Source organism: Corvus kubaryi, unplaced genomic scaffold (assembly GCF_017639235.1).
Source record: "Corvus kubaryi isolate FWS band 111438036 unplaced genomic scaffold, C.kubaryi_AGA036_p1.0 split3-37355, whole genome shotgun sequence".
Taxonomy (NCBI): Eukaryota; Metazoa; Chordata; class Aves; order Passeriformes; family Corvidae; genus Corvus; species Corvus kubaryi.
Genome location: NW_024582089.1, coordinates 259693 through 281039, shown reverse-complemented (window position 1 = coordinate 281039; position 21347 = coordinate 259693). Strand labels below are relative to the sequence as shown.

General features: G+C 55.4%; 2 protein-coding genes across 4 annotated transcripts in view; one reads left to right on the top strand and one right to left on the bottom strand.

Annotated features, from left to right (window-relative positions):
- The first annotated feature begins 2529 nt into the window (after window positions 1-2529).
- On the top strand, window positions 2530-14563 carry DENND2D (DENN domain containing 2D). The gene is made up of 12 exons (XM_042016033.1): window positions 2530-2668; window positions 5679-5863; window positions 6395-6507; window positions 6637-6706; window positions 7825-7902; window positions 8014-8154; window positions 10088-10236; window positions 10362-10539; window positions 11007-11048; window positions 11656-11746; window positions 12156-12395; window positions 13678-14563. Exons 1-12 carry the CDS (start codon window positions 2614-2616, stop codon window positions 13737-13739), a joined length of 1404 nt encoding a protein of 467 aa, XP_041871967.1. The 5' UTR covers window positions 2530-2613; the 3' UTR covers window positions 13740-14563.
- Window positions 14564-19538: 4975 nt separating this feature from the next.
- CEPT1 (choline/ethanolamine phosphotransferase 1) overlaps window positions 19539-21347 on the bottom strand; it is a 30278-nt gene continuing 28469 nt past the window's right edge. For all 3 annotated transcript variants that reach the window (XM_042016035.1, XM_042016034.1, XM_042016036.1), the window contains exon 9: window positions 19539-20449. In XM_042016035.1, coding sequence (XP_041871969.1) covers window positions 20330-20449 — 120 coding nt within the window. In that variant the 3' untranslated portion in view covers window positions 19539-20329. The remainder of the gene's footprint in view (window positions 20450-21347) is intronic.

Genomic DNA, 21347 nt, shown 5'->3' with positions numbered 1-21347 from the left:
CACTCCCAGCGCTCCCCTCCCGCTCCCCGCGGTGGGAGCGCACCGAGCCTGCAGAAACCGAGCTCCAGCGCGTATTCAGCAGCACCGCGGCTTCGAGGAGGGAAAAACAGCCAAACACAAAACTCCCTGCGGCTGGTCAGGGAAGCGAAACGACTTTGGCAGCGGCCGCGGAGCAGCGCGACGGCGAGCGGGGGACGCGCGGTGGCCAGCGGCCCCCAGGATCCCACAATGCGCCTGTTTGTTGTCCCGGTGGGCGGCCGGATTCCCGCAGAAAGGAGCTTTCAGTGGGAATATTCAGAAGTTCAACCTCTCGCAGCAACGCAAGGTTTGCTGGATTGTGCCATGGCACAAAGGGACAGTGTTTCCGCGGGAGCGGGAGGTTTTGTGGCTGGAACACGGCGCTTTTCTTCCCGCACAGAAGCCGCCTGAGCGGAATCACGGCGTTATCGAGGCGGGATCGCACTCAGAGACTTGCCTTAAAGGGAGAAAGCAGAAAAAACCCCAGTGTTTATGGGTATGAAATCAAAGAATTTGGGGGGTTTTCTTCTATCTGAAAGCAGCAGCTGTTTTCCTAAGGTGGCGCCAGTTTCCACGGAAGCGTGCGTATTCCTGCAAAATCGAGGGGAAAACCCCTAACTTTTCCTTTCCCTTTGTGCCTAGAGGAAATTTGTTCTGGGAACAAGCCCTGTACGCAAACAAACAAGCTGTCCTCTCCTCCGGGAAGCACAAATTCTTTCCCACCCACTCAAACTCAGCCAGAAAAATGACTCCTGGACCAGCAATTCCCCGATAACCCCAATGAGGAGGCAGCATCCTGGCTGAATCAGAGGCACGTGTCCCGGTGGGGACGAAGTTTGGAAGCATCCACCACCTCTGCAAGCTGGTGAAGGCCACTTCTAGCGTCTGCAAACCCATCCTCGAGCTCCAGCCCACACTCGGGAAAGGGAGAGGGATGGGAGGTGTTGCAAAATAAAAAAGATGAGGACATTTGGTGTAGGGAATCTGCTCTACAGCTGCAAACGGCCCCATGCTGGCACTGAGGCAGAGAACTGTGCACAGCTCATCACACCTGGAGTCCAATAACCGATAGCTGTGCCCAAGGTCCCTCTGTGTGTTTAATTAGGATCATAGAAGGTATTCATGACTTCAATTTTCGGATCAGGGAATGGTTTGGAACAGATCTTAATTACTGCAGAAGCACTGCCCAAAAACAGCAGAGCAAATATTGGGGGACAGGCTGAGAACGGGAAAGGAGGATTGTGCTTTTAAAGATAACATTGGTTTTAAAGAGACTTTCCCCGTGGTGCGTGTGGAGCAGTGAAACCACCCGGCAAAGCCGAGCAGCTCCGCAGTGCCCGGGCGTGCCCGAGGCAGGGAAACCCCCGGATCGCAGCACAAGACACTGCGCTTCCTTCCTGCAACGAAGGAGGATGGCAACCGGCCTCCAGCCCAAGAGCTGGACGAAACACCTCTCAGTATCTCTAGGAGGGAGGATACACCTCTGACCGGTGGAGAAACGCCAGCCCGAGGTACAGCTCAACCCGGCCAGACGAGCTCTCAGCCCACGGCACTGGGAATGAAGCGCTGTGGAGCCACCGGAGCGGGTGATGGGCTGAGTGCCCATCTCACTGCAGAGCGAGAGACCCCAACACCTCTGTACCCTGCAGGGGACGGGTCAGTGTCGTCTCCGACTCCGCAGAGGCTGCGCTGGTCCTGGCACTGGTGGGGGCCCACGGAGAAAAGGGTTTGGACGAGGCCGGGAGGCTGGAGCAGGGCTTGGGCAATGCCGTGGCAGTGGGCAATGACTGTTTTGTCCCCTTGTTCCCACGGTCCATGCCCCGATTCCCACCCTGTGCCCAGTCGTGCCCTGTGCCCCAGCCTAGGCTGTGCCGGCTGCCTACTAGTGTGCCCAGCCCCGTTTGAGGGGATGCTCAGGTCCCTCTGTGTCCGGTGCTCCGGGTGTCCCCATGCCCGATTCTCCTGGATGCCCCATGCCCGGCTCCTCCTGGCATCCTTATAACTCGGGGTGTTCCCAGATCCCCCATTCCCGCTTGTCCCCACGACCATCGTGCCCGCGTGCTCTCAGATCCCGGTGCTCCCAGTACCCCCGTGCCCCTGCTCTTCTGCAACCAGGTCTTCCCTCCTCCCCCATTCCCGATGCTCCCAGAACTCCCGTATCCAGGTTCCTCCCAGGACCTCCTTGCCTGGTGCTCCCGACTCCTCCCCAGTGCTCCCAGGACTCCCATTCCCAATTCTTCCCTTACCCCCTGTCCTGTGTACTCCCGGATCCCCCATCCCCAGTTCCTCCTGGCATCCTCGGCTCCCTGCTCCCCTCATTCCCGATGCTCCCGGGCCCCCCACGCCCGTTTCTCCCGTTTCTCCCGGGCCACCCCGTGCCCCAGTGCCCCCACTCCCCGGACGAGTCCCCCGTGCCCGGCCGGTGCCAGGTGTTGCCCCGTTCCCCGCTCCTCCTCCTCCTCTCCGCCCCGTGCCGTCCCTCCTCCCCCGGGAAAGCGAAAGCACGGCGGGCGGAAGCCGAGCGCTCCCCGCCGGGCCGGGCCGGGCCGGGGCCGCACCGGGACCGCACCGGGGCCACTCCGCGCCGCGGCCACCATGGCTTCCATCGGCAACTTCTTCCGACGGAGCCTGCGGCGCGCCGGCCGCAGAGGTGAGGGGCGGGAGGGGCTCCGGGAGGTGCCGGTGCCGGTGTCAGGGTCGGTGTCGGAGTCAGGGTCGGTGTCGGCGTCGGGACAGGTCCATCCCCAGTGCCGCGGCTGCGGGAGCCGACGGCTGCCGGCGGAGCGGGGACGTTCCCGAACAGACGGCAGCGGCTCGGTCCCTCCAGCCCTGCTCATTCGCACCCCCCCGGCGGAGCCCAGCTCGGGCCGGCTGCCCCGGGACTCGCCGCATCTCTTGCTCCATTCTCGGGGGCTCAGCCCGTCCCGAAGGTTCAGCCCGTCCCGAAGGTTCAGCCCATCCCGAGAGCTGCACCCCGTCCATCCCCCGGGAGCCCACCCCTTCCCAGCTGAGCCCACCCCAGCCCCAGGGGCGACCCCACAGATCCCCTACCTCCCCACATCCCCACTGAATAAGGCATCGCAGGTCATGCCGGCGCATGGCATCTGGGACATCCCTGGGGGCTTCCATGGGGGGACCCACGAGGGAGATGGTGCCCCTCAAGACAGTTGGGTGTTGCAGAGCCTTCAGAAGGCAGTGCAGAAATCGGTCCTTTGGGATTTATGAGCTTTTCCGAGATACCGAAGGGGTCATCGGAGTTTTCTGGCTGCCAGAACAAAGCAGTTGGAGCAGCCTGTGGATCTGGGGGGCTTACTGCTCTCCCCTCCCCGTCTGGCTCTGGCTCCGTGTGCGCTCGATGTTCCCAGCTCAGCAGAAGAGGTTTGATAAAGCGAAAGCCATTTCCTCTCCACTGGGGCAGATGAGCAGCTGGGCGGCACGAGAAGCTGAGCTCCCCCGCCAACCAGGTCGGGAAACTTTGGCACACCAGAGCCCGGGAGTTTTCCGGGAAAAGCAAACCGGTTGTGCCACAAGCAGAGTGGGGCTGAGCACAGCCCTCGGCGATAAGAAAAGCCCACGGCAGCCTTTGCCCTCTCCGTGCCCGGTGGATGGAAGGGTGAAGATCCACGTCACCGGCAGCCACTTTCCATCCGGGAGCCGCGAGAGCCCTCCTGGCCACCCTCCTCCTTCCCCTCCTCGCAGGGGCTGCTCCCACTGCTGGGGGTCTGGGGGTTGTCCCTGAATCTTCCTGGCACGGGCTATGGGAGAGTCATTGGCTCTTGTGACCCTGGCTCATGTTCCCGGGAGATGAGGCACTGAATCCTGCCGGTTTGGGGCTGCGCTGGGCTCTCTGATGTTCAGCCTGCCTGACAGTTCACTCCATACATCCCTGGAGCTCATCTTCCAGCCCAGGGATGGGGAGCTGTGGTCTTGGAGGGGTTTAGGCTCTGCCAGTGAGGGCTTTGCAGGCAGACCTAGCACTGCTGGGGGATCCACACTTCCATGTGCGAGGCAGAGCCATGGCCTGGCATGGCCAGGCTCTCCAGAGCAGCGGGTTTGACTTGTTTGCTTGTAAACCCCACAGACAAAGATGCAAATCCAGTCCTTGCTCGAAAGCACATCTGGTGTTCTCTGAAATGCAGGATGGGACTGGATAGGCAGGATTTAACTGGACTTTCATCTTGCCCTGGTGAGGGGAAAACAACCAATGCCAGCGTCCAGCGCAGATGGGGGACACCAGCAGCCCTCCCATGGCACAGCCTTGTTCCCTGGGGTGCCCCCAACAGCAGCCTCCTGCCTGGGTCAGACATGGGACTAGAGCAAAGCCAGTGCTGGAGCATCCCAAGGAAGAGCAGGAGAAGCAATGCACATCTTGTCAACCTTTTCCCTGGCCTGGAGCACCTCGCTGGGCAGGTCCAGGATGATCCCCAACGAGGAGAAACCAGAGGTGTCCTCAGCCAGGTCTCATCCTCAGGACACTCCCAGGCTTCCCCTGCTGCAAAGGAACCTCTTTGGGATGAATTTCACCTTGTGAAAGAGGAAGGACTTTGCATGTGGGGTGGAGCAGCCCCAGGGTGCACGCAGGGGTGGCTTTGAACATTTCCCGACCCCGAGCTGGGAAAGGCATTTCTGGTCCCTGGGAAGGGACATCCTATGATGGGACTGTGAGTGTCACCTCTCAGCCCTAGCCAGCTGTGGCACAACCAGAAGAACCCAGGGATGAACTCTGCAATCTGGGGACAAACTGCAAGAGCCAGTTATTTCATCCAGCCACTTATTTCTTTTCTTTGCTATTCCTAAAAGAGCAGCTCAATTTTTCTGCTCCAGCTCCCCACCATAATCAGAGATGGGACAGTTTCTGTGCCAAGAACAAGGGATAAAGGGAGGCACAAGTGGCCTCTGGCAGAGGGAAGAGCTGTGGCATGGCCTGGCTGCAGTCTCTGTCCGGCATTTAGCTCCTTTCCAGCCCTCGGGTCTCACTGTCCCACTGTGGTCATCCCAGGGCCCTTGGAGATGCTGGATGGGGCTCTTCCCCCTCCTATTCCTGGCTGTTCAGGGTGTGACAGCTGACGCTTCCCAGCTGCCTTCCCCAACCGGCCCGACAAGAGCTGGGGTGGAATCTCAGGCAACTGCTTTGCTTTGGGAGCTGTGGTTTAGGGAAAACCCTCGAGTAGCTCATTTGCAATCAGCAGTTCCCAGGACATCTGGCAGGGCAAGGTTGGGATTCATCTGACTGGAGCTTTTGGGGGTGCTTGAACAAGATCTGGGCTGTTTGTTTGCTGTTTACTTCCCCTAAGGGAATAAAATTAACTGTTACAAACATTCCCACACCTCCCTGCAGATGTTTAATGCAGAGCCCATCTGCTCTCCCTCATTCCACATGCCCACTTCGCTCTGGGCATCCCTCTGCCCTCGCTGGGCTGGGGCAAAGGAGGGCTCAGGGTTTCTTAGGATTTTCCCTAAAAGACTCATAAAAGCCTTTCTCTTTCCTTTTCATGTCCCCAGCTGCTCATATTTCAAAAGTCCTGGGCACCAGGACCTGGTTCCTTCCAGCCCCTTTAGCCAGTTCATGTGTAACTCTGCAACTCCTCCCTTGCCCTCAGGACACCTCACACCTTTCATTGCACTCTGATCTGATTTTTTGGGTTTTTTTTTGGCTTCAGAAGGAAAAGATGGGGCCTCTGCTGCAGAAAACACCCCCCCGCGGGTGCCACAGGGGAAGCCGGGGGAGCGGAGCTCGGTCTTCTACTCGGCTGGGCAGTTCTTCTTCGAGTACCTGGTGGTGGTGTCGCTGAAGAAGATGCCAGATGGACATTATGAACCCAAGATAACCTACCAGTTCCCAAAGGTATTTAGTGCCGTGTTTCTGGTAAGATCCGTGTTCCACATTTAGGGGAGAAGGGGATGTTGTTCCTTCCCCATCACTAAAGCCATGGAAGGAGAAAAGTGCCCCATGCCCTTGAGTCACAGCCCCAGACCCCAGGGCTTTGCCTGCCCCGGGTTGGGGTTGCTGGGACCATCTGTCCCTCCCCATGATCCCAGCCCAGGGCCACAAACCCCAGGAGGAAACTCCCAGGGGTTGTCTTTGGCCTCCTGTTCCAAAAGGGGAGACCACAGCAGGGAAATCACACCTCAGGGAGGCGGCACAGGAGGAGATCCCAGTTTGCCAAGGGTGCCTCTGCTTTGCCTCACTGTCCGTGGGTGAAAGTCAAAATTTGGATTTTTGGGAGATGCTTGTCCAGACATGTGCACACCCCTTCTGCATCATTCTGAGCTGGGGGTCGCTTTGGGACAGACCCCATTCCACCCCACCCCACCCCGTCCCTGGGGATGGTGGGGGCCCTCCATCTCCCTGACTCTTGGCATCGCTTCCTTCCAGCGTGAGAACTTGCTGAAGGGCCAGAAGGAGGAGGAGGAGCGTCTCCTGCAAGCCATCCCCCTCTTCTGCTTCCCCGACGGTAACAACTGGGCCCCTGTCACGGAGTTCACCAGGTACCTGCCCCACTGCAGGGTCTGGGCTGGGGCCCCCACCCCTGTTGGACTCCTGAGGGCTGGAAGGACCAGCCCAGCCCAGCCCAGCCCAGCCCAGCCCAGCCCAGCCCGTGTTTTCTCTCCTTGCAGTGAAACCTTCTCTTTTGTCCTGACCAACGTGGATGGCAGCAGGAAGATCGGCTACTGCAGGCGGCTGCTGGTGAGCCCTCCCCACCCCACCCCCATCGGGGGTGTCACCCCCTCCCCACGGTGGGACACAGCACCTCCTGACCTGCTCACAGTGCAGCTCTTGGGGACGTGCCTCAGAAGCCCCCTTTGGCCTTGACCAAAGTGATGACAAGCAGCAAGAGGGTACCCAAAGGGGGTTTTGGAGCTCTCTGCTGAGGCATCAGTCAGATGCTGGATGGAGGAAACAATGAGTGTTCACAAAACATGTGGATGTGGCACTTGGGGACACAGTTTAGGGGTGAATGTGATGGTGCTGAGCTGACTTTTGGACTTGGAGATCTTGGAGGGCTTTTCCAAACTTAACGGTTCTGTGATTCCCCCCTGGTTTCCACAGTTTCCCTGGCTCCTTTCCCTTGTCTGAGGTGGTCAGGGTGGCTGAAAATCCCACTTGGGATCAGGATGGGAATGCAGCCATCCAGGCACCAAGGAGCTGGGAACCCTCAGCCCCATCCCCACAAAAACTGCATCTGAGCAGTGGCTGTTCGGCAGCTCATGGGTTTGACCAGCTCAGGGACTCTGAGGTGCGATGGGCTTCCCTGGCTGCTGCTTTAAACAGGGACATAAATCCAGGAGGGCATCCCTGTGCCACAGCCTGGGGTCTTGCTGGATCCCACCATCCCTTCACCCTGGTGAACCTTCCCATTTCGGCATCCAGGGCTGAGCTCAGGCTGTTGGAGGGCTGACAGAGCAGAGAGCAAACAGACCCAGGGTAGTCCAGTTGGAAAGGGGGAAAAAAGCCAGAGAACTCATCCTGATGGCCCCTGTTGTAGCAGGAGACAGGATTAACCCCAAGGATGGTGGGGCAGGATGTCTTGGAGAACGTGTCTGGGTGGGAGGAGAGTTTGGGAATATGCCAAAGGACTTTGTACCAGAATTATGAACAGCTTAGGCACCCAAATCACCTTCTCTGGGCACCCTCTGCTTTTCCAGCATCAGCTGCATCCTTAGCCTTGGTCCCGGCCCCTGATCTGAAAATCCCCCAGTGAGTGACTGGGAATTTGAGGGGAGCAAGTGAGGATCCCTTTGGAGAGCATGGAGCTGGTGCAGGGGGCTGGGAGATGCTCAGATCCTTTTCTCACACTCTTCCAGCCATCCGGGCGTGGTGTCCGGCTCCCTGAGGTTTTCTGCATCATCAGCTGCCTGGGCTGCTTTGGGCTCTTCTCCAAGGTAGGGACGTGGTGGCTCTGGCCCCGTGGTGGCCCTGTCTGGCCCAGTGGTGGCCCTGGCGACTGCTCCTTTGTCTGCTGGGCATTCCTGGCTCACCTCTTTCTCCCCCAGATCCTGGACGAGGTGGAGAAGAGGCGACAGATCTCCATGGCAGTGATCTACCCCTTCATGCAGGGCCTTCGGGAATCGCCCTTCCCAGCTCCAGGGAAGACTGTCACCATCAAAAGCTTCATCCCCGAGTCAGGCACAGAGGTTGGTGGGGAACCCGGGGTCACCTCCTGGACTGCTGCAACGTGAGGAGCCCGGGCTGTGTCCGGGAGCATCCTCCACACCTGCAGCACCCAGGGGAGCTCACTGGAGCAGGGCAGGGTGGGTCAGGCTGCCAGCGGCCTCATCCCTTGGGAATATGGCTGTTACCTCCCTCCTGATCTGGGAGGAGAGCAGTGAGGGTGAGGATGGAGCCCATCCCCAGGGGATGCTGCCCCATCTTTGCATCCTCTGCAGCCCCCCCAGCCTGGAGCTGGAACTGCCACACAAAAACCTCTGTGGACACCGGGCCGGGACTTGCACCGCCCTGATGCCAGAGTGGGATCTCGTGCCAGGGGCTGGGAGGGGGGTGTTGTGCCAGTGGCTGGGAGCTGCTCCTGCTCCTGAGCCAGTGCTGGGGACCACAGTGGTGCCAGGGCTGTCGGGGGCTGCAAATTTCTTCCCAAAAGAGGTGGTCGGGCACTGGCACAGCCTGTCCAGGGCAGTGGTGGAATCACCATCCCTAGAAGTGTTCAAAAACCACACGGATGTGGCGCTTGGGGATGGGGGTTACTGGTGAATGTGGAGTTGCTGATTTTAGAGGGCTTTTCCACCCCTGATGATTCCATGATTCTACTCTTCTCCATACCACTGTGCTCAGCTCCCAGCCTTGATTCCTGCCTGGTTTAGCCCCCCGGGCAGGTGCAGGTGTGTGGCAAGCCCAGCTCTTCCCTGTGGAGAAAAGATCTGATCCAGGCAGGGATGAGAAGATCTCATCGTGCCCACGCACGGCCCAGACTCGCACGGGCACAGCCTTTTCATTTGCTTTTTCTTTCTCTTGTGGCAAAGCCGAGCTGGAAAAATAGGAAAGATTCACTCTGGCACTGGGCAAAATATCCTTAATGCTGAGCATCCCATGTATGTGCCCTGCCAGGGAGGCCCTCAGAGCAGGATCCCTCCTCTAGAGCAGTTTAGCAGCTGGTGATCCAAGCGATTTCTTCATCCAGGGAGCTTGTGCAAGGCTTTGCAGGTTGCTCAATGCTCTGGCCCAGGGCCATGGTTGGGAGCACGGCCTGGGCTGCCAGAGAGAGGAAGAATGAGGATGTTCTTTGAAAGAGCTGCACTGTGGGGCTCTGGGCAGGGGCTGGAGCAAGGCAAGGAGATCACTGAGACCAGGAAAGGAGGGGAAATAAATCCTGGGTGCTGCATGGGCTGAGAGCTGGGGATGAGGCAGGATTTGTGCTGGAAAGGGGCTGTGGGGCCCAGCCACGCCTGATGCTGCTGGCTTGGAAGTTGCTGCTTTGGTGGAAAGGCACAGGGAGAAGGGGCTTCACCCCTGAAGGATGGGGAGAGGGGCCAGGACTGTGTCATGAGCTGCACGGTTCAGGTACTCGCTGTGTCCGGCTGCCACAGGGCGATCGATGGGATCAGGAGAACTGTCATGGGCAAAGGCAGCTGAGTAGCCAGCCTGCCTGTAAATATCTATTAGAGCCCTCAGTTGTGGGACATCCTAGCCAGGAATCGCCAGGCTGACCCTGCCGGAGAGGCTTTAGAGGAAGGGTTTGTCATGCCCTCCCCACTCCTCCGTTTCCTGGCAGGTCACAGGTGACCTGTCAGACACTGAGATGGGACATGTCCCTGCCACCCCCTGCCAGGGACTTGGGAGCACTGGAGAAATGAGGCATTTGGGTTAAAAATCCAGTGCCCAAATAAAGAGCCCCCCAGTGCACATCACCGACGGCTTCCCTGAGTCCTCAGCGCTGCACAGGCTGGATCTCCTGGCAGGATGAGACGGGGTTTGTCCCTTGCACATGGACACGGTGGGTCCTGCAAACACTGGGTCATTAATTGCTTCCAAATCACCTTCTCAGGGAGCCAGGGCAGGACGGGGGGAGCGTTGTCCCCCCTAAGCTGGGGTTCCATGGCTCTTCCTTGGCAGCTCATCGAGCTCACACGGCCTGTGGATGCCCACCTGGAGCATGTGGAGTTCCAGGCTCTGCTCCAGCGGCTCAGCCCTCAACTCATCCTGCACATCTTCGCCTCTGCCATGCTGGAGCGACGGCTCATTTTCCTTGCTGAGGAGCTGAGGTGAGTCCCAATCTCTTGCCCATAAAAATGCCCATAAAAATGCCCTTGAAGTGGCACAGGACACAGCAGAGCTCGAGGTGGGACGTTCCCTCGTCCCCACCATGGTATCACCACCTGTCCCGCAGTGTCCTGTCTCAGTGCATCCATGCCGTGGCTGCTCTCCTGTACCCCTTCACCTGGGCTCACACCTACATCCCCGTGGTCCCCGAGTGCCTGCTGGACACCGTGTGCTGCCCCACGCCCTTCATGGTCGGCATCCAGATGCGGCACCTGGAGCGGGTCCTGGAGCAGCCAATGGAGGAGGTATTTCATCCCGAGGGGAGGGCAGCTGGATGGAGCCATCGGTTAATCCGTGTCCCCAGCTCTGGCTCGGCCCCAGGGCTGGAGGCTCTGCTTGTGCCCTTTTCCCATTCAGGGAGGCTGGAAATGAGGGCATCTTCCATGTCCCGTCCTGTTGGTGCCTGGGGCGGTACCTCCACCCTCCCCGGGGCGCTGCCCTGCCCCTGCGGCTCCAGGAGCTGCTGCTGGGGTCACCCCAGCCTTGAAACAGAGGAAAGCTGTGTGGGGACAAGCTGCCAAACCTGCAGCAAAAGCTGGCCCTGTGGGGAATGTGCTGGTCCCCCTGCCCAGGTTCCTCCAGCAGAGAGGGGCTGATCCCTCTCCTGCCACCCTCACGGGCTGGTGCCACACCAGTCCCATCCCAAAATGGGTGGGAGGAAGGCCAGATGCCTTGGCAGGGCTAAACCTGGTCACTCCCTGCTCTCTTTCAGGCTCTGATAGTTGATCTCTGTGAAGGGAAGATCATCCGGGCGGTAGGTGCTCCCTGTGTGGGGGTGGGGCTGGGGGTGGCCTAGGTAACCCCAGGAAGGGCCTTTTCTCCTTTGGCGTCAGCTACCTGGCAGCTTCCACATTTTTAAATGGCTTCAAACTGCCAGAGGGCAGGGTTAGACGGGATTTTGGGAAGGAATTCTGTCCTGTGAGGGTGGGCAGGCCCTGGCACAGGGTGCCCAGAGCAGCTGTGGCTGCCCCTGGATCCCTGGAAGTGTCCAAGGCCAGGCTGGACGGGGCTTGGAGCAACCTGGGACAGTGGAAGGTGTCCCTGCCCATGGCAGGGGGTAGAATCCCTTCCAACCCAAACCCATCTGGGATTTTGTGGTTCTATGATTTTGGGGGCAGAGCCATCTCAGTGCCACCCACCCAGGGGAAATGCCCCATGTGGGAATGTCTGCAGCCACTGCACCTGGCTTTTGAGCCAGAACAGCAGGATCCATGCACGGGATACCCCACACCCACATCTCTGCAGCACATTATGACGATAATTAATTAATGAGCTTTGAAAGCCCCCCTGATGGGCTGCACCAACCCACGGCCCCCTGAGCTGGGTTCCCTCTGGTGCTTCATGGCCCCATTGCCTTCCAGGTGGGTGATGAGGAGGAGATCCTGCCCGGGAAGCTGCAGAACGAGATGCTGGTATCTCTGAACAGGCACAACAACAACAACAACGTGCACAGTAAGGATGTCTGTCATGGTAAAACAGCCCTGATCTGCCCTCTCCATGGCTACAGACCTCAGCCAAGGGGTTTTCCTAAAGGCACCTGGTCTGGGATGTTTCTCTCCCTATTTGCAGGGGTAATCCCTTGGCTTTTTCTCTGTTCTTTGAAACATGAGAGCAGGAACAGATCATTCTGCTAGAAAAATGGATTTTTGCTAATATTTAGAATGCTAAGATGCTGCCACCCTGGAAAGCAACACAGCCAGGGTTCCCTCAGCAAAATTAGTCTGATCTTTGATTAGTGGCAGAGGGAGGCTCTAAGCAAATCATTCCTTGGGATGCAAACCCAGACCAGGTTAAAAGAAGGCCATGCTGTCTGTGTTCAGAGGTGCCATCCCCACCTCTTGTGCTCCGTGTCCCCTTCCAGCCTCGGAGCAGGTGAACGCCCTGGTGTCCGAAGCCTTTGTGCACTTCTTTGTGCGGCTGGTGGGGCACTACGCCTCCTACATCAAGTGGGGCAGGAGCGGCTCCGGCAGCTTCCAGGAACGAGCCTTCTGCAAGGCCATCGCCTCCAAGAGCTGCCGCAGGCTCGTGAAAAAGTTTGTGAAGACCAACATGTTTTCCCTATTTATTGAGGAAGCGGAGAAGAGCAGGATCCCACAGGAAGGTAAGGTCCCGTTTCTCCTCCCCCCGCAGTGGGGTGAGCTCTGTGGAACCCTGGGCTGGTAGGTTTAGGGGCAGAGACACCTCGTGCCTGGTGAGGGATGGGATGCAGCCCAAGCTGAGGGTGTTCCGGGCACTGAGCAGATCCTGTGTGCTCTCAATGGCCTCATTTCTCCATCCCTGTCAAGCAATAAAAAATCCTCATTGTGACTCCCCATCCCTGGCAGTGTCCAAGGCCACACTGGACAGGGCTTGGAGTGACCAGGTCTAGTGGAAAGTGTCCCTGTCCAGGGCAGAGTTTGGAACTGGATGAGCTTTAAGGTTCTTTCCAACCCAAACCAGTGTGGAATTCTGGATTCTGTGATTCATTTTAGATTGTGTCACTCGCCTGGAGCTGGGGCCGGCTCACTGGGAGCTCTGTGTTGAGGCCAACAAGCAGCAGCAGCAGCACAAACATTTGGCTTGGGCACAGCAGCAGCTGCCGGGAGCCTGACTCAGCTCAGCCCCCAGCTCCGTGGCAGCAGGGCTGGTCCTTCCCCCTTCCCGGGGATTTACAGGGCACAGGGCAGAGCTGAGCCTCCTCCCAGCCTGGGACAAGGACAAATGGGCAGTGGAGGTGGAGGAAGCCACCCAAAAACTGTACTGGTGGATGGAGACATCCTGGGCTGGGATCTGCCACCACGCCCGGGGGGCTCCTGGCTGGCACTGCCTCAGGTGCTGCTTCTCTGCCCTTATGCGAGACCTTATAGGGCAAACCTGGACCTGGGCAGGGAGAGAGGGATGGCACAATCCCTCTTTTCTCATTGTATTCCCAGTCTACGTCACCATTCTGGCTTTCTGCTGGGTCTGCTGCTTTCTCCCTTCCTTGCTGGTGGGAAACACAAAACTGAACAGGAGTGAACACATGGGTTAAAAGCTCTGGCTAACCCAGCATAATAAAGCCTATTTTGGGTGAGAGGGATGGGTAGCATTGCAACCACCCCCATTTCACAGACTTACAGAATTCCAGAATTCCAACAAATTGGGTTGGAGGGACCTTTAAAGGGCATCTCGTTCCACCCCCTGCCATGGCAGGGACACCTTCCACTGTCCCAGGCTGCTCCAAGCCCCATCCAGCCTGCCTTGGACACTTCATTTCCACATTTACCCCACGTCCTCTCTGGGCACAGCTGTCCATCACCCAGCACAGTTTGGGGCACAAACACTTCCCAGGATTCGGGCTGCACAGCCCTGTATCCCCCATTCCAAACACCAGCACCCCACCCATGACCTTTTCTCCTCCACAGCGTATTTCCAGCAGAAAATAACCGAGTACCATGAACAGAAGAAGCACCGAAGGGACTCCTGAAGTCCAGCCCAGGAGCAGAGCAGCAGGACTGGGATTGACACACCCCCTGCCAGCAGCACCACACTGGACTCTGTTCCTGCCCACCTGGGACTCCTGAGCTGCCTGGGCACCAGTCCTGCCCTTTCTTCCTCAGGGCATCATTGCACTGCAGAACTCTTTGCACGGAGCTGGTGCCGGGCTGGGGTTTCCCTCCCAGCCGTGGTTGCTCCAGGGACACTGTGACTCCCAGTGCTCGGCCCTGCACAGTCCTTGTCCCCCCAGCACCTCACGCAGAGGGAGGGCAGCCAGGGCTGGCTGCAGGACAACAGGGGTTTAGAGTCATTATTAGAAGGGGGAAAAAAAGGGATGAGTAGGAAATAGTGTTACTTCTCATGGAAACAAACCAGGGGTTTGCAAATAAGGAACATCCCATTGAACAGTTCCTGAGGTTTTGTTATTAACAACTGTTTGATATTGTTTTATTGAGCCATTGTTAAACACCAGCAGGAGCAGGTGGGGGGGTTTAGTGGTTTCCTCTCTCGCAGCTGCCGCATTACTGGTGCCACGTAGAGCCAAGTTTGGCTTTCTAAGGAAACAAAAATACTCATTTCCAGCAGGTTATTTATTTGTGCTGGAGCAAACTGTGAAGGCCACGTGGCTGTGGGGTGTCAAGGGGGAAACCAGCTGATCAACAGCTTTGGGGAGGGAGGAAGGATTTGTTCCATCCCAGAGTAAAAGGTGTCACCATCCTCCTTGGGTCTGGTCTTGGTGCCAACTTCTCTTAAAACCTTGCAGTTCCTCTCTGAAATGTGATGCCAGCAGCATATTAAAGCTAAATTATTGTTCTCCTCCTTTCCAAATGCACTCACCCAGGAAATAAATATAGCAGCAGGGAAGCTGGGCTGGGACTGCAGATCTGACTGGTCCCATCCCAGAGAAACCTGAGTCAGGTACTTCTCCCAGCAAAGGCTGGGGATGATGGCAGAGCTGCTTTCTCCTCTCTGGGATCATACAGCCAGGCTGTCACATCACTTGGTACCCAGCAGGCATCAAAATATCAAAAATATCCTGGAATCATGGAATCTCAGACTGGTTTGGGATGGATGTTCATGATCACCCAGTTCCACCCCTGCCATGGGCAGGGACACCTTCCACTAGCCCAGGGTGCTCCAAGCCTCATCCAACCTGGCCTTGGACACTGCCAGGCACGGAGCAGCCACAGCTGCTCTGGTGTTCCAGGGCCTCTCCACCCCCACAGGGAAGAATTCCTTCCCAGTATCCCATCTATCCCTGTCCTCTGGCAGTGAGAAGCCATTTCCCCTTGTCCTGTGACTCCAGGCCCTTGTCCCCAGTCTCTCTCCATCCTTCTCGCGGTTCCTTCAGGTACTGACAGGACACAATTAGGTCACCTCAAAGCTTCTCTTCTCCAGAGTGAACACCACCAATTCTCAGCCTTTCCCCACAGCAGAGCTGCTCCATCCCTCTGACCACCTCGTGCCTCCTCCCCTGGCTCCAAATCCAGTTTAACACAACTCTTGCAGTGGTACTGGAAGGCCCAGCAGGGGATTTTACACAAGCACTGAAAGGCAGCAGGCTGCCACTTGGCTCTTCCTCTCAGAGCTGGGCAACAAGAGATAAAGGACATTTATTTTCAAACCCTTCATGCAGTCAGGCACAAATGTGACAGAAGCATGGCTGGGCACAGGGCACAAACAGCAGTGAAAGTCTCCAGCCCTGCTGAAGGAAAATTGTTGATTTGTTGTTCAGCCCCCACATGTGTTTGGAGGGGGAACAGGAATTATTTGTTAGGAAAAAAGGGCATTTTTGGCACTGGGGGTGTCTTCTCTGGCTCCACAAGTTCCCCCTCATGGGTAGAGAGAGTGGTACAGAGTTAACTACAGGAAATTAAAGATTAGTGGTATTTTCTTGTTTTGGTTTTTTTTTTTATTATTATATTTATTTTTCAAAGTTCAATCAACAGCAGAAAATGGTGTGGAAAATCAAGGGCACCTATCAGGAATAATCCCTTTGGAAATGATCTCTTGCCTCACCCTTCTCCTGCTTGGTCATTACATCGTGAGGAGATTCCAAACCTTTCGGTTGTGAAGCCAAACACCATCTCATTGAGAAATTGGGAAGTGGTTGTCATTTTGGAAACAATTATAAATCACCCAAGGGACTGAACTGTGTGATTGCTTAATTCCTGCTGGAGAAAAAACTGACAGAAAGTTATTCCTCAGCTGCTGAAAACAGATACACAAAAATGCATCCTTAAATTTAAAAATATATAAATTTTCAAATGCAGTCAGTGCTCCAACTGCCAGGCTAGGGTAAACTCCAGCAGCAGAAGGGCTGGAGCTGCCTTAGAATCATCAAATCCCAGAATGGTTTGGGTTGGAAGGATGTTAATGATCACCCAGTCCCACCCCCTGCCATGGGCAGGGGCACATTCCACTGTCCCAGGGTGCTCCAAGCCCAGTCCAACCTGGCCTTGGGCACTGCCAGGGATCCAGGGGCAGCCCCAGCTTCCCTGGGCACCCTGCGCCAGGGCCTCCCCACCCTCACAGGGAAGAGTTTCTTCCCAATATCCCATCTAAAAATCTCCTGTTTTAGTTTAAATTCATTCCTCCCTGTCCTATCACTGTCTCCTTGTGTGAAAGACACCCTCCTGGTTTTTATAGGCATTTGTTAAGTTCTGGCTTTAACACCTTCCCTTTAATGCCCAAAGGGTGGACAGGCTGTTTGCTGGGGACACACTGGGAAGGCTCAGCTGGGGCTGCTGGGAGCAGGGACACCGGGGCTGGGTCACACTGCAGCACATCAGCACAACCCACAGCTTTTTTTTAAATCTTTCTTCCTGCTCGAGATTTGCCCAACTCTTGATCCAAGCCTACAACAGTAAATAAAACAGTGCCAAGAAATGTTTTCCTGAACTGGAAAGAGCTCATTTATTCTGCTAAATTGTTAACATAGTTCCCAGCAGAGCACTGGCCAGCTCACACCACCCAGACAACAGCAGGCAGCTCAGCCCCGCTGCTGATTTGGGACTCAATCCCTGCTACACAGCTGCCCTGGGGAAGATAAGTTTCATGCTCTGGCATGTGTCACCCTCTGCCAGCAGCCTCAGTGCCAGCAAGCAGTCCTGGGAGGGTTCACCCTGCTGGAGGTGAACGGCTCCAGGGCAGGAACAGCCCCTGCTCCCACCCCACTCCCGGCCCACCAGGCCGTAACCTCGGAACTGCTGCAGTCCTCACACCCTGGAAATGATTCAACTCCTCTGCAGCTCCATTCCACACCCACAGCTGGGCTACAGCAGCACTGGAGGTACCTGGGACGAGCTGGGTAGGATGGGAAGAGGAGGAAAATAACTGCTTTGAAACAAAGCTGACACTTGGATGACACAGAAAGAGGCCCTGAGGTGTCCTGACCTGCCCCTTTCCTGTGTTAAACCCCTTATCAGAGCAAGGAAACTCCTTCAGCAGCGCTTAAAGAGCCAACACAACACCCAGGGGAAACTTCCAGCTTCTCTTTACAAATGGAGAAGAAAACCTGCAGAGCAGAACTGTATTTTTCTAGCAGGGCATGTTCTCAGTCCCAGGTGCTGCTGCTGCAGAAGTTCCTCCTGAGCGTCTTCTGGACACAACCAAAAGTGAAAGAGCACATCACGAGATCGGGCTGAGCCCACAAATCCCCTGCTCCCCTTCTTGGCCCCACAAGCACGTCTGATGTGACCCATGGCCACAAACAAGGCAGGTGGAAAGGTCATTTATTCCATTATCTCTCACCATACCCAGAGCCACAGCAGCACTTTAGAGGGCTTGGATTGCCAGCAGGGACTGTTCCCTGATAACACTGAAACTGCATCAGCAGAGAAATGGAGTTGTTTCTTGGCTGGGGTCATCCAGACTTCCAGGGAGTGAAAAGCTCGGGAAAAGGTGTCCTATTGCATTTCCTGAACAGCAGCAGGCTTCAGTTTTGCACATGGAAGTCTGGTCCTACACAGCTTTTTAAAGGCTTTGGTTCTTCTCCAGTCTCACGTATCAAATTATTTGGAGCAGCCTAATCTTGAAGCCCTGAGGACTGAGAGCAGGAATCTCGTTGTTTACATGGGTAAGTGGGCACAGAGGTGTTTGGTCAAAGGTTGGACTGGATGAAGCACCAGACTGATTCTGATTCGAGGAAACCACTCACACTCCAGGGAGGGACTTACCAGCAACAGCTCTGCACCCACTCAGTGCTGATGAAAGGAAACACATGGTTTGTAAAGGGCACTTTCAAACCCTTCCAGGCTCTTCCCTTGCAGACTTTTACCTGCTCCCCTTGAAGAGCAGTAGCAGAGGCTGCATTGTCCAAATCAACCCTTCCCTGAGCTCACTGCAGTTAAAACTCAATTAATGAGTTCCCTGAATGCCACTTATATCTAACAATGTCATTCTAGAGCTGTCACCTCACACACAGAGATGCTCCCGGCACCAAGGCACTTGGAGCAGAGCTCCAGGACACTTGGGAGCTGCCCCAGGAGTGTCAGGGAGCTGCCCCAGGAGTGTCAGGGAGCTGCCCCAGGAGTGTCAGGATGCAGGAACCAAATGCCCTCTCTGCCTCCAGCCCAGCAGGGACCCTGAGGAGACCCTCAACACAGGGCCAGATGCCCAGAGAACCCTCAGCTGCGCTTGCCATAAAGCTGCTGCTCACAAGATTCCAAGTGGCAGTGCAAGGGTGGAGTGGGGAAGCCCTGCAAGAGTCTCCTCCTCATCCTGAGCATGTTCCCAACTCCCCCCGTGCCCCCAGGCTGACACAGGACCTCCATCTCACTTGCTGACACGGTGCCACCCTGCAGGAAGGAAGCAAGAGTCTTCCAAGCACAGAAGGCACAACACTGGGCACATCCCTGTGCCAAGGCTGAGCTGAAGGACCTGGCACCTCTGCTCCACTTCCCAGCACAGCCCAGCAGGGCCAGCCTGCTCTGCCCCCACAAACACTTCAACCACTAAACCAGAGCCACCTTCCTCCATGTCCTCTCCAGTCCTGTCCCTGCCAGGACACAAGGAAGCCCAATCTCTCAGTCCACAGCAGTGGGACACTGAGCACTGCCCAGGGAGGGGGAACAAGGGTTTCAAACCTCTTCAGGCACTGCAGGAACTGAGTTTTCTCTCCACTTCCTGAGCACATTTTCTAATCACTGGAGTATAACAGGAAATCCGCATCAGCGCTTCCAGGAGCTGAGGGAGGTTTTGACTTTGTTACTGAGGTGTGGGGTTTTTTGGTTTGGCTTTTTTTCTGAACATGAGCTGTGTTTGACTCCTTCAGAGCCATGTTGTTGTCCACAGGCACTGCCTTGGCCTGGGCTCCCAGCACAGAGGAGAAGTTTCCTTCCCATCTTCAGAGAGATGCTCCATGGTCAGAGGGCTAGGATTTCAGACATGGGATCCCAGCATTCCAGCTCTGCCCCCAGCAGCTCCCCCACAGCCAAGGCAGATCCTGCTCAGAGACACTCCCTGCTCTGCACATCAGCCCCTTTGCTCGGGGGCTGAAGTTTCCCTCAGTGCCAGGGCCCATGGCACCAGGTGAATTTCATTAACATGCAATTAAACCCTCCATTAATCTAACTTGGTGTCCCTTGTGCAGTTCACCACAATTAAAATAGTATTAAAACAACAACAGAAGAAAGAAACCCAAACTTACTGCACTATATAGCAGGCAAAGTTCTCTGAGATCCTGGAATGACAACATGATCCACATAAAAGCACTCTCTAATGTGCAGGCAGGTTTGTCCTTCACAAGCCTAAGCAGGACAGAGCAACACACACATCTCAAGACAACTGTTGCTCTCAGAATTCTTATTTATTAAGAGCAGAAAGGAAATTTTGCTTAAGTTTTATACATAAAAAAGTAAACAGTAAATTTTTTTTCTTATAGTCTTTTCCACTGAAGAAAATTGAGAAATAAGTTGTCTTTTTAGATAATGTTTATTTAAAAAAATAAAATTAATTGACAAAGATACCACACTATTTTGCATGCCGGGCACCCCTTGGCTCGCAGGACCCTGTTCAGCACGAAACCGCTTTGTCAGCAATGCACGAGCAAAATCCACCCCAGCCTGGCTCCCACCTGGCAGCTGCTGCAGCCACACAACTTAGTGAGATATCTCTGGGTTTTACCAGCTCAGGTCTTTAGTAAATAAATTCCAAGTGGACACTAAACAAGTATATCACTAAGAGATGATGAAATATTAAAATTAAAAGCAAATCAGATTGCAGCTGTAATTATACTACATTAGAAACTTCAGTTGGTGGGGATCCATTCACCATATAGAGATTAATTTGTAATCAAGGTAATTACAAAGACAGAGCATTACTCCCTGCATGCTTTCCCGGGCTTGGAACCAACAGAGTTGACTACGTGGAGAGTTGACTAGGGTGTACTTGAAATTCACTCTCTCAGGCAGGAGACTAGTTAGGAGTGTTACTGATAACAAAGAAGAAAAGTTATACAACGTTGATTATTATAAATTACTTTGTTCTTATCTGCTTTTTGCCTTAGTCTCCTACAAGTCTTCATCCATTCCGTGGAAACCCAACTCCTCCTCCCTTCCCCTGCGGCAGCGGCCGTCCCTAGTGGTGGTTTGAGTGCGAGGGGCAGCCCTTGATGCGGAACACGTGGATGTGCAGGTGGGCAGCGATCTGGTTGCACACACTGACACAGTATCGGAGCAGGTCGAACAGGGACAGGATCTGCACAGGGGAAAATCATCCACAGTTACACCCCCATGTTCCTCAAGGGCCACACACGGGTGTAAGAGCCCACACTCCACAGCACTGTGGTCCACTGAGCTAAATCTCCAACCCCAGGAATAACCGTGGCTTGGGATGGAAGAGACTTTAGAACCCATCCAGCTCCACCCCTGCCATGGGCAGAGACACCTTCCACTAGCCCAGATTGCTCCAAGCCCTGTCCAACCCGGCCTTGAACACTGCCAGGGATGGGGCATCCCCCCCTAAAGGGTTTCTGGGAATGCTGGGCTTCTTTCCAGCCCAAGATAAGACAGACTCTTAATTCTACAATGAGAGAGTGGAGAAGAGTTACAGCAGCCACACAGATACCGTGAAATGCCCCATTAACTCTGAACGGTGATAGCCACACACACAACGTCTTCTCACATCACATCACATCAACAAAATTTTACTAAAAGGTTAACACTGGTTTTGTACATTAAACTCGAGCATTTGATCAGCCCAGATGAGCTGAATTTAAGATCTTTTTCCCAATGGGTGCTGGAGTCAGGATGGACATTCCAGAGCTTAAGGCACAGCCAGAGCACCCCTGCACTGCCCATCACAGACCCCTGCTAACGAGGCAGCAACACTCATCTGCAAAATATTCTAATCTAAGCTTTGAATATGTGCTACAGTGCTTTAAAATTTTAAATTATCACAGAGTCATCGAGGTTGGAAGAGACCTTCAAGATCATCAAGTCCCACCATCACCCCAGAGCCACCATAATCACCCTTAACCCATGTTCCCGGGTGCCACATCCAGACACCTCTTGAATACTTCCAGGGATGGTGACTCCATCACTGCCCAGGGCAACTTATTCCCATGCCTGATTAACTCCTTCAGCAAATTTTTTTT